The following is an 18,556-nucleotide window of genomic DNA, read 5'->3' on the forward strand; positions in this document are numbered from 1 at the left end:
TAGTCGATGACTTGCGAAGCGTCGATCCAAGAATCAAAACTGGGTGGATATCCTTTCCAAAGTACTTTGACTTCTTTGACACGTCGTTTGCCCACTTTACGGGTTCTGCGTTCGAGAATGCTTTCGATGTCGTACACGTCGTCTTCTTTTTTGGTGACACGTTGTAACTCGGGCAAATAAAACGTTCCTTTGAGCACTTCTCCGTTCATGTCTTCCAATTTATAGACGGTAGGATGACGGCCATGCACTCGTCCAGTGACGCGAAACAATTCGGTCGTCCAGTTAGGTAAGTAACCTTTGTCGAAAGTGCGTTTGGTTTTGCCAATGCGCACCCATTCTCCTACGGTCAAGTCTCCACTTTTCTTGGGGACAGCCCTCGTCGGGGACGTACCGAACAGGCGCTCAAACACCAACACTTCGTTGTCGGGAGTCACGTCTTGCGGGGCACGTCCGATGCTTCGATGGTAAGATTGGTTGTACGCTTGCACCAGGTGCGTTAAGATGTCGATGTACTTCAGAGTGTGGTGATGCGTATAATATTTCCACATGCGTTCTTTCAAAGTGCGTTGAAAACGTTCCACAATGCTGGCTTTGGTTTCGGGATTCTCGGTGGTAAAAAAATGAATGTCACGTTTCTTCAATTCTTTTTGGAAAGCTTGGTTCAGAAATTCGGTGCCTTTGTCCATTTGCCATCAAAGAGGGTGACGACCGCTTTGTTTCAACACCCGTTGCAGGGCTCGCACTAACTCGCTGCTCAATTTGGAAGTCAAGGGCACGACCCAGGCAAATTTGGAAAAGACGTCGATGACACAAAACAAATATTTGTAGTCACGATTGTAACTGGCCAAATGAGAGACATCGGCTAAATCGGCTTGCCATTGATGATCGATGCCTTCCACTCGGGTGCGACTTCTGGCAAACTTGCGTCGAATGGGTTTGTGTAAAGTGTAGGTAGCTTGTTCTTGTAACCATCGTTGCACTTGAGGTAACGGAGACTTTTCAGTCGAGTTTTGGCAGCACGATACAATTTTTGAACTCCTGCGTAACCTGCAGGATGGGAGGGATCGTAGTAAATGCTGGCTAGGACCTTTTTCATTTTTTTGTGTTTGTGTGTTAATAAGTCACCCACTCTTCGGTGATGCTACTTTGGGTGGGTCGAAAGGGTGGTTTAGAAACGGATTTACGTGTCCGATGGGCTACGGGAGTAGAAGTCGAAGGTAGTGGTGGTGGAGGTGGGAATGGAATGGCTTTGGTCTTCTTTTCTTTTTTCACTTCTGGTTTCCCTTCTTTCTTTTTCACTTCTGTCGAAGGAGGAGTGGACATCATCTTTTTAACCCAAGCTATCATTTCTTCTCGTTGGGGTGTGGGGGACGGGGTTAACAAGGATGCTGCAATCTTACTCGAAATGGGAGCTGCTGACGGTGTTTGAAACACTTCTCGCATCTCTTCTTCCTCAGGCCTTCGTGGGGTAACATCTCTGGTGACCCCTGGGGATGGCAGTAGTGGTGATAGTGGTGGTGGTGGTGGTAATGATGATGATGGTGCTGGACTTTTCATCAAGGTCTTAAAATCTTTCAGAGTGGGTAGAGCTGTTTCGTCTAAAGCTTTCTGGTGAAAGAGTTGCAGTCGTTGCAAGAGTTGACCGTACTTTTGCGATTTTTCTGTTTCGGACAAATCTTGGCGATCCATCAAGGACTGCAATTCGTGTTGTAACTGGGACATCTCGCTCAAATTGGGATTGGGAGGTAAATGCGGGGTACGTTGTTCTTGCCACCGATCGTATTCCATCCATCGTTTGTAAGGCACTAAAGCTAGTTTTCGTCCTTCCATGGGGTTGTCAGGGGTCGATTCTGAGATCTTGGGACTTCCGAGGGCCTTTTTATCTTGCTCCCACCAGTCCTCCCAACATGGTTCCCAAGACTCCTTTCAGTATGGGGCCTAACAAGAGAGGTAAAATGCCTCCACGTTGGACCAACATCTTCTTCTTTTGACGAATGGGAATTTTCTTTTGAACCATTTGGCGAAGAACGTGACGATGCTTGCTTAAGCATTGTTTCTGGTGTTTGGACAAAGGGATCGTGCCTTTCAAGACGTTCAAACAGCATTCGCACACGGTATCGATGACCTCTTTGGAGGCTGATTGAATGAGTTTTTTTCGTAGAGGTGGAGAAGCTTTGGACAGGACAGATAACATGTCCCCATATTTGACTAAACGAGGAGGCAGTCCTTTTCTTTTCTTTCCTTGGGGCTGTTTAGAAGAGGGATGTTTTCTGGAGGGTGACATCTTTGAGTCTTCAGCACCAAAAACACTGATACCCCTGACTTGGTCACAGGCCTTTTTCATACTGGAACGCGTCGCCACTGATTGTCTTTACGTCGTATCAATTTGAGGACAGGCATGACACGTCGTGCAGGGGTACGCAACGGACTAAATCGAGCCAGTTCTTGCTTGGACAAATCCAGTAAACTTTGTAACATGCCCGATCTTTCATGGACTTTGATTTTGGGAGAAGGTACTTTGTGAGGAGCAGCCACTGCCACTAAATTGGAGGGTCCTGCCACTGGGGAAGTTCTTTTTGGGGTCATCAACGGAGAAGTACTTGGTGTGATCAACGTCTCCAAGTACTCTTCAGTCCTTGTTGTCATCAACGGAGAAGTGGATGAACGTGAGGTTGCCGGAGACACAGTCACTGCCGTGGCAGGTCGTGGTTTGCGAGTGTAAAGTTGCGTCCTGGCCGAAGTGCCTCTCTTGCGACTAGTTTTCGTCTGTGGACTTTTCTTTTTCTGGGGGCTTCTTTTCTTTTTCCGGGGTGGTGTCTGGTAAGAGGAGGGTCCCGCCACTGGACAAGTTCCTCTTCTCTTTGGGGACCTGGTCTTTTTCTTTTTCTTCTTGGGGCTTCGTTGGACTTTTTTCTTGGGGAGAAGTCTGGGGGCATTAGGATCCCATCTTAAGAGAGAGCGAATGATGACCCCTCCTAGAGTACCGCTCCCTCCAGGTTTCAAAATGATTTGTTTTTTGGTTTGAGTGTCGATGCGGGGATCGGCCAGTTGGACCAAAGCGACTTTATTTCGATCGAAAAAGCGTTTGGTTTGATGAGGAATCTGAATGATTCCTTGGAGTATTTGACGTGCCGTCACCGTGAACCATCGTAAGACTTCTTTGAGACTAGCTTCTAAGACACGAGCTCGTATTTGTGGATTTTTTTCTCGACTGATGCCATACAAGGCACGAATCAATTTGACGGGAAGATGCGACTGAAGGGACGTCATGTTCAAACTGTGTGTGAGACAGACGAAAAGGGTCTGAGGTTTTTATAGATTTTTTTTATGTGGAGTGAAATGAAGTCGATGACGGAGACGTGTACAGGACAGGCCCTCCGTCTTGGCACCAGTGGTGAAACAAGTGGGTACGAAATCGCAAATCCTCGGGGGTCGTAGGTTTCAAATCGACGAGTAAATAGGCGTGTGGCGTTTGAGTGGCATCGTCGTACGCCTGAGTCAGCCAAGGCGTTCCTAACTGTTTGGCTAAGACTTGCACTTGCGATTTATCTCGAGGGCTTTTAAACAAGACCACGTAATGCGCATTGAGACTGATGGTGCGATGGGCTTTACTTTGTTGAAACAAATTTTGGGTGATGTAAACGACACTGGCATTACGGTGATCCCTTTGCGCGTGAACCACAGTTTAATTTCTTCTTCATCTTCTCCTAACATGTCGTCAAAAATGACCAAATGGGTTTGACGGGAGTCAGAGACGATGCCGTCGTCTTCTTTAGGAATGCCTTCCACAAACACGATGGAATCGCCTTGACTTTCTCGCAAGAGACTGTACGCCGATTGCCACTCTTTGTAACACCACACGATCCGCTGAGGTGGTCGATCGATCAAATGATGTTTATGTTCGATCAAACGTTTGACGAATTCGGTTTTGCCTGAACCGCTAGATCCAGCAATGAGCATGTTAAGGGGATGGCGAAGATACAAAGCCTCCCAACTGGCACGATCTAAGTGTTTGTCGATGACTTTGACAGTAGAGGAAGAGGGAGCAGAGACAGCAGAGGTAGCCATAGTGTGAGAAATGTCACTTGTGACACGAAAACAAACAAGACGAGAGTTTATATACTTTTTTCAGAACACGTTTATTGAATGTTTTTTCAAACATGAATACGAAAGACAAAAATACATAAAAGCCAAAGGCTTAAGTACAAGGATAAAAGGCACATGATAACCATTAACGTGGAATAAAAACAAGTGTCTGTACAACATGTTTTGGGTAATGTTCTAACCAGTTCTATAGTAGGGGGTAAGGTCACACAAGTGTCCTCCCGAAAGGGTCTTTCAGGCCTGTCCACGACAGTCCCGTCCTGGGTGACGGGTTCTTCTGGCACCGTCACTAACACGGGTTGAAAAGTAACTTTTTTCCTTGAACAACTCTCGTGCATACTGGGCCACTTCTTGGGTCCAAGTCTCAAAATCCCATTCTTTCCAGGCACGGACATCTGTCCAATGGGGGTGTAAGTCACAAGCTACACACACATCGTCATACACGTCTTGGGTAGCTAAAAGTTGACGAATCTTTTTTTCCTGTTGAGGTCGAGAAGTATCCAGATGAAAACGCAAGGCTTTGAGCAAAAGGAGTTTTTCGTGACCATTTCAGGTCATTGAGGTGGTAAGTACTGATCGTAAAGAGTCCACAAAGAATCGGCTGGTAAACGAAATCCCAGAAAACAAGTCACTAAGACACACACCACTTGTCGTCCCAAATTGAATGGATACAGTTCTTGTAATAATCGATGGTAATGATCCACGGTTTGAATATGGTCATTGAGTTCCTTCCACGGAATCTATTCAATCACTTGTGACATAAGCCGTGGCATGGATTCCTGTTTTTGTACTCTCTTTTTTTCGGAAGCAATACACGTACATTCTACCCAGACATCTTCGTTCTCCAGAAGGAAATCTAGAATACTGTAACCTACAGTTCAAACTTCGATTAGAAGTTTTCTCTTCCACTAAGTAGATTCCATGTAACATATGTTGGTAATCCTTTAACTCGTCTTCCTCAATGCGTTGCTCTAGGTCAATCTCGAAGTAACCAAAATGATGAACATTTCGTTCATTCACTAACTCACTAACAAGGTCTGACCACTGAAACAATTTCTGACGAATCAGTCCTCTTATACCATTCAGGTACCAGTGGTTAAAGATCTGGTGACGTAACGGATGCAATTGTTCTTTACGTTTGACTTGTATTTTCACCAGCTCTCGGTAAATTCTTTCTCTCAACTCCTCAGGTAAGCCCAAAATGTTCTCTTGTAAAGTATCCATAAGTATATACACTGTTTTTGGAATCCTTGGGTGGTGCCCAATAGCCTCGTTTACCTTTGTGCCTGATGTAATATCCACTCATAATCAGTCTTCTTATACTTTGGAACAGAGCATAATTTAAAAACGGTTCAATAACTTTGCGTTTGCGTTTCACTTGTATTTTGATCAGTTCTCGGTAAATGCGTTCTCTCAACTCCAAAGGCAAGGCACGAATGTTCTCTAGCAAAGTATCCATGAATAGGTCATACTAAATCCTCTTTGGTCTGACACAAGAAATGTACTCTTTGCACAAACATGGTTTTACTTCAGTGTCGAATTTAAATCGTTTAGTCACTAATTTACACATTACAATTCGTTCAGAAGTTTCCTCTTTCACTAAGTTGACATTGTGTTCAAGATGTTGGTAATTCGTTAACTCTTCCTCTGGAATTCGATGCAGTAAGTTTACAATGATGTAGTAGATAGAATCGTCCATAACAAACCAATCCTTTTTAAAACTAGGGGATCGTTGATCAATGTCTGTCCAATGGAACACTTTCAATTGAATCAGTCCTTGTATAGCCTTCAGGTACCAGTGGTTCAAACACCGGTGACGTAACGGATGCAATTGTTCTTTACGTTTCACTTGTATTTTGACCAGTTCTCGGTAAATGCGTTCTCTCAACTCCACAGGCAAAGCACGAATGTTCCCTTGTAAAGTATCCATGAACAGATTATGGTAAGTTACTTCAATGTCTCGGTCCCACTAAGGGTAAGTAATGACAATTCGGTGACCATCGAGCATGTTCTACGTAGGCCGAATCTTGCGGTTCCCAGTGGTGAAGTGACACACCGCAACTGAAGCACTTGACTTTATCTCCTTCGCCCAAGTAGAAAAATCCGGCTCTGGCTAATTCTTCGGGGGTCGGTCCTCCCAGATACTTAGGCCATTTTCCTTTGAACGATTGAAGACGATTTTCAAAGTCGCAGTATTCCGACAAACGCACAGGAAACGAATATTCGTCTTTCACAGGTTCGTTTCGATGAGGGTTGGGTGACATGAACAGGAGTTTGCTCAGGGCTGTATGACATCCATAGGGTGGGAGACGTGAATGTTGACATCCACAATCACCATGAAACCCAGTAAAGAGTCCACGAGAACGAGCGGCATCACTTTCGCATCCATCAGGTTTGACACGCACAGCATCCCTTTCCATGATAGGGGTAGTGAGAACAAAGTTCCCATGATGCTTTACGGCATCGCTAAGGTCACAACGTACAGCATCGTACCCATCGCAAGGCTCACAATCGCATTCCACTTCAGAAGCCTCACACTTGAATTGTGCCTTTCTAAACAACTTGTTTTGTGTTTCTCTGAAAGTATTCATCTTGTTCGCCCGGTCTTGGTAGTCACAATGAACTATCGATCTTGCCTAGGGTTCCTTTTTTATATACAGACCAATACCGACGTGTCCATACGGTAAGGTGAAATGATTGGGAAGTCGCACTCGCTTCTGGTACACGATTTGATAGACGTTTTCCAAGGGCCGACTGACGATGTGATGAGTGGGTAAACGTACAATCTTGTTCGGTTGATAGGTGGTCACTTTAAAGTATTCATCCTCTCCCGATTGCAAGGCTTCTTTCAATACCCCAAAGTTGACCACACGACTGGTACGATAATTCAGAGTCAGTCCTTTCACTTTGCACGTCGTGTGCACTTCTCCTTGTGGGTCACGGTATTCGTAGCTGTAAGTTTTGGGACCGCCACTGACGAAACTTAGAATCTTGTCGTCGGGATGCTCGTCTGTCCAGGCTCCTAAACGGTCTCCTTCGATGTTAGGATGCTGTTGACTGGGGTGATGGATGTAAATGCAACTGTCCGTGTCAAAGTACAGGACGCGTTCCCCTAACAGTTCTAAAGCTTCGTACAATTTTAAGCGAGCATGAGCTGTCACGTAAGCCGCAATGATGACATTTCCAAAAGGGTCGTCTTGTACAAAGTCCAGATCTTCTTCGTAATTGACCAAGATTAAATTCTCTCGAACGACGTCCACGTGTTTCATGTATTTGGTTTTGTCGTGAATCATCTGGAAGTAGCGGGAAGGTTCTGTCAAATATTCCGTCTTGGGTAAACACGGTCGTTGTGCCATTTTACCCCACAAGCAATTTAATATCACTTTGGCAAACGATCGCCTGCCTTCGTTTTTCTCGATGTGGTCTAAAGATATGCCTTCTTGTTCATAGTATTTCTCTTTGAATTGTATTTGGTCTTCGGGAGTGTGACACCAGGAAGGATAGCCGCTGGCTTCTTGTTTCAGTTTCAAAAAGGCATCCACGTAGTCGGCGAAAATGCCTTTCTGACTGGGATCACCCTTGTGGTACTGTTGTGTCTTGGGAAAGTGGCAAATTTCGTACACTTCTAACAGTTGGTATCCCATGTCCAGAGCTTTCAACAATTCTACGCTGACCCAGGTTCCCGTCAAGACACGTTCTTCCTGGGTGTGCTGACAAGGTTGGTCTTGGTTGCACGTTTCGGCACAAGTACGGCACAATGGAACCATCAGTTTGCCTTGACAATGGTGAGGTAAGACGGGATGGTACAAGTCCGTGGGATGCAAAACTTTACACTTGATCAAGCCTTCGTATTGTCGAATGTTTTTCAGGTCGATGTGTTCCGTTAACAATTGCGGGTGCCCTACAGGAAAGCGACAATATTTGCACACGTAGGGATACAGCGAACACACGTCCAAGTATTTGATTTCTTCTCCTTTCTCTTCGTCGGCTTGGTACAGCAAACAGGTGGCATTGGTCCTTCCTCCGTACAAACTATCCCTCGGGTTCCGCGGGTCCATGAACTGGTAACTTTCCACGAGGCGTTTAAACTCGGGATCGGTTTTCATACGGTGATCGTACTCGTGTTCCCACATTTCCACCACTTGGTCTCCTTCCTGTTCCAACTTTAGACGCCGCTGAAATGTGTTCTGGTACAAGTCTTCCATGGTTCGTTGTAAAAACTGATTTTTAGTGCTACGGTCAGGGTAACAGACGGGACATCCGTGAAATAAGCAACCGTTAAACTCGTACACGATCTTGGGGTTTTCTAAGTCCCAGCCATCGACCGAATACGTTCCGATGGTCTTTTCACCCCCTCCGTTGCGGGCATGCTGAATCCATTTGTCTTCCTTGTCGCACAAGTAATGTAACCAACGTAGGGCTTTGACCGAGTATTGACGTTTGACAAAGTTGGTCGTTTGAGGGCTGATGACAGCCACGGTGTTTTCAGGCATGAATCGTTGGCGGTACACTAAGGAACACGCTTTGGCAATGGTGCAAGCTTCTTTCAAAGGATCGACCCCTCCGTGTTCCATGAACAGTTCTCGAAATTTTCCACAGCAACGCCGTAAAATGTCCACGTCGGAACGACAATACTTTAACATTTCTTCCTGAAAGTCGAAAGGGTCCGAGGCGTGAGCCTTGTACCAAGCATAGAAAGCTTCTCGTTGTTCGGTACGCATGTTGTCGGGGTCGTAATAGTGAGCCTCGGGCAAATGGGGTAGAACGGCGTGTTGATTGGCTTCCGTATTGAAAAAGTGTGGAAAGTACCCTTTAGCCATTTCTGTCATTCCAAACGTTTTAGGCATTCGACTCAAAGGCATGGCCAAATAGCTCATCGAATCTTTAAACTGCACTTGTCCCACTTGCATGAAAATGATTTTGGCTCCGTTCAAAGTCACTTTAGGACGCTCGGTGCCTTGTTCCGTATAGTATCTCAAAAGAAACTGTCCATCGTATCCGGAGAAATTGTGAGCCATCACCGTGGCATGACGATGACAATCTCCGTAACGTTCGATGTCCTCTTGGCTCCACGTCTTGTCGACGGGGTCTAAGACCCATTGTGCAAAATCGGCTAGCGTGTTCGGTCCCCGAAAGATTTTTTCACGCCCTCCAGGAATCTTGCTGCAGTGAGGGCAATGACTGAAAATAGGTTCTTGAATGCACTTCTCGCACGCTCGATGAGCCACGCATAAATTAGGAATGTGAATGCCAGTCTCTTGCATGCATTCGAAATCGAAAAAGATGAAATTGCCTTTCTTCTTGTGACCGTCCTCTTTCTCTGGTGGGGGTTGGTATTTTTGCACGTAGCATTGGTGTTCCATGTCCACGATGTGGTGACAAATGTGACATTTTTTATTTCCTCGACATACGTGTGCCTTGGCATTATTGATAAGTATGCCTTGTCCACAGGTAGGGCACAATCTCATCAGTTGACAAGCATATTTCTTCTGTGAACCTTGTGTTTTCAAATGTTGTTGGTAACAGGTAGGGCTGACAAATGTGCGCAGACAAGTTGAACAAGGCAGGGGTCCTTCGCTCAGACAGGGTGGAGAGGCCAAACATCCTGGGCATTTCATTCCACAATGTTTGTGTTGCTCTCGATTATTAAAACCACGGTCACATTTCTCACAATAATAAATATATCCCAGGAATCCAGTGATAGTGGTAATGGTATCAAAATGGTCATCGTGATAATAAACATGAATGTATTTTCCGTCCTTAAAATCTTGGCCTCGAAACAACAGAGGCCCGCGCACTTCTTGAGGGTGCACTTTCAAGGTGTAGCGTGGAGCTAGGACATGTTGCAATTTTTGCATTTCAGGAATGCCACAGGGTGTGTCTTTGGACAGGCCAGCTTGTTGCAACAGGAGTTCTGCTTCGTTTCGTTGTTTGGCTCGGTCCGATTGTCGAATAGTTTTCCAGGCTCTTTTCCATTCTACCGTATCGTTCTTGTTGGCATAGGTTCGTCCCACCACGATGGCACGGGCTAAACACATCTGGTCCTGAGGGTTGTTAATTCGGACGAGACTCTTTTTGGTGCTGCGAAGGTCGTCGACCAATAACATCTTTTTGCGTCCAGTCCCTTGAGGAGGAGAGACGTGGGTCATGTCCAGTATGGCTTTTCCATCGGTGATGTCAAACTTGTCATTAGATTGTTGTACGTGTTGAATCTTGTCCATGACTTTGGAAGCGGTCAATTCTGCGGGGGTGCTAAACTCGATCCAAACAGGGGATTTCAAACCGTCGTGTTGTATGGAAAGTCTCAAGCGATCGTCTTCTTTGGGTTGACATTGTCGCTTGAGCGCAGTGAGCAAAGAATCCCACACCCCAGTGATAAACACTTCTGCTTTCTCTAACGGCACTTCAGCCTTGAAATCTTTAAACTTCACCGTGTATTTGTAAGCCGTGGTTCTAAATTTTCTAGAGGAGCGCTTTTCCGTCTCTCGAATGGAATAGTATTTTTCAGGGTTGACTAGGGGTGGTGAACTTGGTTTAGAGGGTTCGGATTCTGGTTCACTCATGTCCTCTTCAAAATCACTGGCATGAATTTGTGCCAAGATTTCAGCCCTGGTACGAGGCGATAGATCACGTTTCTGCCTCTTACTTTCTTCTTCTTTCTTCTCAAATGAATAGGATCGTTTCATCTTGAGTGCAAAACGTCAAATGACTCAAGTTTAAACACCATAGACTAATTTATAGTCATGGCAGACCAGCGTATATAAAAGGGTGTGTGTCTTGTCCTTTCACTATTCATTTCACTCTCAAGCCGAGCACAACGATGGAAGAGACTAGCCAAATCGAACGTTTCGTCAGAGCTTTGCGAGGGGTCATTAGAAAATTCTCTTCAGACCAGCCCACGGACTACTCTCCTTCCTTTCGAGATAAAAGTCAAGATACTTGCTATATCTGTCAGAAGAAAGGGCATTGGTCTTCAGAGTGTCCAGACCGTCAAAAAAGAACAAAAACAGGGGCTAAAAAAGACAAAAGTCAAGATACCTGTTATTATTGTAAAGAAAAAGGACATTGGTCTCCAGATTGCCCAAAAAAGAAACAAGAGGAGTCAGAAGAAAAGAGGAATTCTTCAGAAGAGAGGGATTCTTCGGAAGAAGAGAGGGGTTTTTCAGAGGAAGAAAGCAGACAGGGGAAGAAAAAGAAACAGGAGAAGAAGGGAAGAAAGTGAGGAGGAAGAAGAGGAAAAGAGTGTGACGGTGAAGAAATTTAAAAAAAAACAGAAAGACTAAACAAGGAGACAGAAGAAGTCAATGAACTTTTTATTAAAGTGTTGTGTTGTGAATTGTGAATTGGATTGTAACAATGGATAAAAGAATAAATTAATTATATAAGGTAAGTGTCTTTGAGTTATGATTTTAAAATAAGAACGTACACTCACGCACTCATGCACAGACACGTACTATAGGGGGTAAAATGGGCTGTTTATTTATTTTTTTTCGAGTTATTGGCAAATTGAAATTGTATTTCTTTTCGAGAAATGTGGGTGGCCCTGAAAAGGGCCTTTTTATTCTGGTGTAGGGGTGAGTTCAAGCAATCAACTTTAACTGCCTTAAGCCTTTGCCACGGCCAAGGCCTACTTCTGGACTGCGTAATGTTGATGATGATGATTGGGTTGAAATCACTAAGGGTGGTACGGTAGGCTTAGTCACAGGGTTGACGTGTTTAGCTCGGGAAGGTCGTATTCTCTTCGGTCGTAATAAAGAAGTCTGATACATTTGTTTCAGACTTCTTAACTCCGCTAAAATGTCCAACAATACCGTGACCATTTGATTTTCACCCTCTTGTTTCTTTGCTGCTACTTCTTCTTGCTGTTGTTGCTGTTGTTTTTTTTTTACCTCTTCTTCTTGCTGCTGCTGCTGTAGGAGAAAAGCTTGTTCCGCTTCCTTTTGTCGTTGTATAAATTTCTCCAATTCTTCTTTCTGTCTCTGTCTAAAATTCTCCACTTGCGGTAATGAAGAAGGTAACGAAGGTTCCGGAACAAATTCTTGCGAGGTAAGAAAATCCACAAAATCCCAATTCACCTCTTCTGAAAGTAAGTCCGGGTTCCCTTGGGCAGTCTCCCCTGCTGGTGCACCCCAATCGATCGTTTTCTGAGTTTCCGTCATGTTGAATCACTGTCGCATAGATTAACTGTACACAAGCGCTAGCGAATCTATATAGACCACGTGACGTCACATACTGATCTCTTCGGATTGGATGCGGGCTGACTGAATTTTGTAACGCGTGTTCGGATTGGTGAATGAACTCAATCCGTTTCAATCCTTCCTCTACCTATAAATAAGCGCAGTTCACTGCATTGATTCACCTGTTCTCGTCGCTTCAAGATGTGGACCACAGTCGAATCATCCACCCTTGTGTCTTCCATGATGTTTAGGACGGACATGCTCATGTATGTCCGGTCCAAGTGGACCGTTGTCGACAAGTCAGACACCAGTCTGTGGATACGAAGAGTGTACGTAGAAAGACAAGGTTGCCTCAAGAGGACACTGATTTATGGCCCTCGAGTAAGACGCAGCTTGAGGACAAGAAGATGCCGCAGATGCCCTTTATGTTAATGGATACATTAACATAAACCCAAAGGCCCTTTTCAGGGCCACCCATATTTCTCGAAAAGAGAATGACTTTTCAATTGCCTACCCTTTTTTTTTACAAAAAATTTTAAAAAAAAAAAAAAATCCCTTGTTCAATTCCCCCCTTGTCCCTAAATAGACCCACACTTTATTCCCCCATGTTCAATTCCCCTTGAGGCTAAAGTGACCCAAGACTTTTTCCCATGTTCAATTCCCCTTGAGGCTAAAGTGACCCAAGACTATTTCCCATGTTAAATTCCCCTTGAGGCTAAAGTGACCCACGATTTTTCTCCATGTTAAATTTCCATTGAGGCTAAAGTGACCCAAGGGAAGTCTGTAATGCTAATTCCCATTGAGACTAAAGTGACCCACTTTGCTACTGCCATAAATAAATCATTTAAGGCATATCACTGCATTAAATTATATGATACTTTTCCATTTAGCCTTATATAAACATACATTTACCTACCCTAAAAAATGTGTGCATGCACGGCTTTTAGTTTCTTTATATTTGAACCTGTCTGTCGCTAGAATCCATCAAAGAAACACATCGGCCCTATACAAAATTCATTTTTGGGTTTCTTTAAACTCATTTTTGATGGCAAGCAGAAACAAGTTTTGCAGACTGACATTTCGTTAGTTAAATTATTTTGGTGTTTCACGTCGAATATCAACCTGCCAATATCTTTATCAAGCTCCTGTAAAGTGTTTTAACTGTCTCCGTCAAGGTATCATAAAGTTTTTCATTCTTGCTGAATGTGCATGGACACGTGTGCTGATAACAAACTTTCAGATTATGACGGCATGGTAATGTGATAAGACTTAGTAGTTAATTCGATTAGCATAAATACATTATAAAATGACAGTCTGCCACACACCTCTCACACACCCCCACACACCCCGGCCAGCAAACAAAAGACCAGTGAAATGCCACAACCGAATGAAAATCTGTTAGATATTTGATAATAAGTAAAGCTCGACAATGTTTTGGTAGTGTTCGTCATTTATATCAGATATTGCAACTAGTAAATACTTACAAGCATAACAGATGATAAATCCCGCGCCTCCATTAGTACGAATGCTGACAAGGAACTGGATGGTCACTCTTTCAGTTTCGGCGGGGAATTCTAAAGTACCTTCTGAAAGTGATCTTCCTTCAGGGTATTCTTTAGTGAAATAAGTCAAGTAATCATAGTTATCTATTCCGGTCTTTCCTGTCGACAGGACCAGCTTTGTATTGGGCCGCAGGTACAAAGTGAGACTGTTATTCCGGAACCCGTTTGGCAGGAAGCTTCCGCCACTGAAGTCCGAGTAATCGTAGTCCCAGGGGTAATTACTGTGACTCCGAATGACACCAGAGGGAATAGGGATGAACGGTATGGGACTACTCATGTCTATTATTTGATTCGACATATCTGTAAAAATAAGGAAATCAGTATAGCATCAATTATTTCACAATACTGACCAGTAATGTTGCAGAAAAATAATGCAATGTAGCTATTTTAAATGAAAATGAAGGAAACTTTTTAAAGTTTGTTTTGGTAAAAGATATTGTTAATGGTTTATTGAGTAAATAATTGGCAGAACATTCCGCATTTGTGACTAACCGGAGAAATATGAAATATAAGCATATAATGTAGTGAGAGAAATATAAATTTTAAAAGCAGTTTTTTCTGTTTCCTTTAAATAAAGGGACTCTCTTTGAAACACAAGTTATAATCACATACGTTTAGGAGGTAGTCTTTGTGGCAGAAAAAAAAAAACATAATCGCACGCGCGCACGCACGCACACACACACACATACACGAGATAGAGAGAGGGAGAGACTGATGTACTGAGAATTGCGGCTGTTTTAAATATGATTCTCGTTGATGAAAAGGCCTTTTAAACCTGGTATTCGGTAACTAAATCCTTAGAAGATGATAGTAAGATGAAAATAAAGTGTAGCTCTATTCTTAGGGAATAGGTAATGTTTCTGTTTGACGGTCCTTCGCCCTCCACACATGCTTTGCTCTTAACGGAGCACCCCCGCCCTCCTCTTTTATTATTTATCCCTTTTATTGTTATGTATATTCAATCTGCATAATTTGTTGACGTTTATTCATGATTATATATATATATATATATATATATATATATATATATATATATATATATATATATATATATATATATATATATATATATATATATATATATATATATATATGTATATATATATATATTGCGTGATTGACTTTTATCCAGAATCTAGGGCAGGATATAGGCCCACATGTATGTTATCACCTTTACTTGATTCTGAGTTCTAGATAAAGTTTTTATTCTGACCTTAGTATCTTCTATAAACAAATTTTGTTTATTGTTTGATGGAAATTTTCATTCCGTTGACCATCATTCTGTTTCTCAAATTGTGCCTTACGTTTTTTATATTAACGTTGAATATAATCGAATTACCCGTATCTAAGTGGAATCAGTCTTATTGTTGTTTTCATTTATGTATAACATCGTACTATTGCTATTTAATGATGGTAAAATCTAAGCACGCTGCAATGTAACCGGCTCATGTGACAATTGAATAAAGTCATCATGCATACATGTATCTATTTATGAGAGTTGTAAATACCCTCGAGTGTATATTGGAACGATATTGATGAAATTGATGCCGTATATAGTGATATAAGTAACTTTTACTGCATATGTATATAGCCTCCTTTTTATATCTGGTAATCAGCAAGTGCACTGGTATGATTTGTATTCTATTATAACGGATGATATGTACAAAAATGTGGTGGTAATTTATATAGTATCTTACAAACAGCATATTTATATGCATATTTATCTTCTTTTGATATCATTCTAATGAGTCTACAACTAAACATAGAGGTAAGTAACTGATACCAAAATGCATCTTCTACTTGCATGTATCAATTGCCAAAGTTTTGTTTTCTTATTGGTTTAAATTTTTCTTTGCATATTTCATTGTATAATTTCAGATGTTTTTGTGTATTCAGATGCTTTTGAAGCATTCAGTCACTTTGAAGTATTTGGTCGGTTACTTTTGAAGTATTCTTCATATAAAAGGAAATCGAAAATATGACAGGAAGAAGAACTTATTCATTAAACACAATCTTTAGATAATAGAATATTTTGCTGAAAATTCTGTTTTACTTTGAATACAAGTCTTGGATTAGAAAGCAGATTTTGAAAAATAAAATAAAAGATCTTATGGACTGATAGTGTTGTAGTCAGAACATTGAAGGAAGGATATGACACTGGGCATTTTTCAATAGTTTGCATCAAAGAATTATTATTGGTGTGCGACAGCCTATTATCTTATTTATAATTAATTCTCTATTATAATTAATTCGGAAAAACTTTTGACTAAATTTCAAAAATGAAATTATTTACGATGTTCCAATCTTTATTGATTTTGACATGACAGTGGGTAAAGACCTGTATTTGTAATATCTCGTCAGGATTATATCAGAGTGGCATTATATCAGAGTGGCATTATATCGGAAACATTGATAGTTTCAGAAACTGAAGACAGGATGACCGGATATCCCCATATTTTTTTTTAATATGTGCAGACATTTTGTCAATATTATTTTTTTAAAATCCAGTCAGAATGTCATAGGTATTGAGTTGAAGGAAATGAAATATTTGCTTTCGCAGTTTGCTGAAGAAGGGCAGTTTGAATCTCTGAAGTCTTCCGTTGTATTATTGTTTCTCTCAGAAGATATCAGGTCCAAAACTCATTAATTGTTATTGACACAACAAAACAGCATGAATAGGAAGTACGAAGCATAGCGCAGAAGCCTTTCGTCGTGGGATAAAAGTGCAGTGGGTTATTTACTCTGTTGAATATAAATTTGTCATTCTACTTAAATAAAATGGTTTAGGTAACTACTGAAAATAAAACAAATATGCCAGATAAAGAAATTTCTGATGAACTGGAAAAAGCGAACCCTAACACCAATTGGTAAAATAACAATTTTGAAAACCATTTGTTCTTCTTGCCAACTCTCTACTAAAATATGAATTAAGTTTCAAAACATCCACAAAGGAGGGTTTCCAGTAATATATATTGAAAGATTTGTATTAAATCTAAAATTAACTTGGTTTTGTAAACTTTCCAACTAGAAGAAAATTGGTTCACTTTTTGGAATACAAATTATGCGAGATCAAGAAAATGGGAGACATCAAAAATATTTCAAGGAAGACGATGATTGCATCATGACAATTTTTTGATTGTCAATTTTAAGTGTGTGATTTCTATGTCTATTTCATTCACTCCGATTATTAATTGTATTGTTCACATTAACGCACCTTATGAGATTTTTTAAAATCAGAAACAAGAAATTCCTGTGTATGCATCCGACGAAGTTTGTATGTATAAAAAGTAGAGATGAGCAATATTACCGGTATTCTGGTTGTACTCAAGACGGTACTTTTTCGCTATTACGGTACTCCGGTAGTTTTCATCAGCGAGGAATGTACCAAAATTCCTGAGTAATGTTGTGTCAGATTTAATGAGGTTAACAGCATGCTTAATTTTTCACGACAAAATTTTGGGCAAAACAGTTGTTTTTGTTACAAATTAATTTTGAATGTTACACATATAATTATATTTTTGATACCTTCATCGGATGTTTGATGCGGGATGGGATGTTGCGAAAGATATTCGGGACAAATTAAAGTTTTGGGAAAATTTAGGAATAAAAAATGTTATTGTTTTAGTTATTTATTAGCATATGTGTGATTGTGTGATTTTGATTTTTTAACGTAGCTTTAACGGTGTTTCAGTCATATCGCTACGATGTCTTCAGTGTGGCAGTTTATAGTGAAGTCAAGCACTGGGATATCATGCCACACTAACATCTTAATGCTGAGCGCCTAGCGAGGCAGGTGTTAGTACCATAGTTTTTTTTAAAAATGTCTTTGGTATTACTCGGCCGGGGTTCGAACCAGGGACCTCCCACATCCGAGGCTGTGCTCCAACCATTAGACCACCAGAACAGTCCATTTACCAGCATATATTAACGTGTTAAGTACTTGCATTCCTTATAAGACTGCGAACTATCTTAAGATTTTCATGCGAGCAGTTGTTTTATGTTTGAATTTTACATAATTTCTGAACTCTAATAAATATTTTCTATTTCGTAGAATAAGTGTTTTATGTTTACTAGATCTCTATTATATATATCTTACCGGGAGTTGGCATTCCGCTCAAAGTTTTCTAACCTATTATATCAATAGTGTAGCTAGTAAATTGTAGACTGCACTGTCGACACTTCGTATAATTATCAGCAAGCTCTATAATGCCAGCATGTCTTTTGCAGGGTGTCAGCTATAGTGCAAGCTTTATCATCCCAGTATGTAGTCATTTCAATGTGAAGAAGGAATTAAAATTAAAAATAAAACGAACAACAAAACCGTTAAAAAAACTGGTGCCGAAATATTCTTTAAGACTTACTTAAACATCGCCATGATTCAAGTCGCATCAAGTCAGGTCGTTTTCCCAAGCAGTTTGCGAAATCTTCTGTCTTGACTATGATTTCCGTTGGGAATCGAATCCTGCACGTACTCTGCCAGTAACAATTTAGAGATTCATGCAGTAATGTTGGTGAAAGTCCTGAGCATGTGATCTGTCCGCAGGTACCACGACCGGCAGCTACATCAACCGAGAAGATTCTGCCGTCTGGACATGTAAGGTCAATATATCTCTGATGTCTTTGGCGAAGTGGCGGATCGAGGCATGACGGGGCCTGGGAAAAGCATACTGAAATATCCAGAGACGTTAATAAACGAGACTCTTGGAACCATGA

At 41.6% G+C, this 18,556-nt stretch overlaps 1 protein-coding gene across 1 annotated transcript in view; it reads right to left on the reverse strand.

Moving 5' to 3' along the window:
* Positions 1–18,556, reverse strand: part of LOC149786186 (uncharacterized) — a 58,604-nt gene that overhangs the window by 36,443 nt on the left and 3,605 nt on the right. The window contains exons 2-3 of the mRNA XM_089976544.1: positions 18,205–18,510; positions 13,766–14,143 (exon numbers count right to left, since the gene is read on the reverse strand). Of these exons, the coding sequence (XP_089832670.1) occupies positions 13,766–14,143; positions 18,205–18,510 (684 nt within the window). The remainder of the gene's footprint in view (positions 1–13,765; positions 14,144–18,204; positions 18,511–18,556) is intronic.

Source organism: Sinohyriopsis cumingii, chromosome 12, assembly GCF_028554795.1.
Source record: "Sinohyriopsis cumingii isolate HCF-2022 chromosome 12, ASM2855479v2, whole genome shotgun sequence".
NCBI lineage: Eukaryota > Metazoa > Mollusca > Bivalvia > Unionida > Unionidae > Sinohyriopsis > Sinohyriopsis cumingii.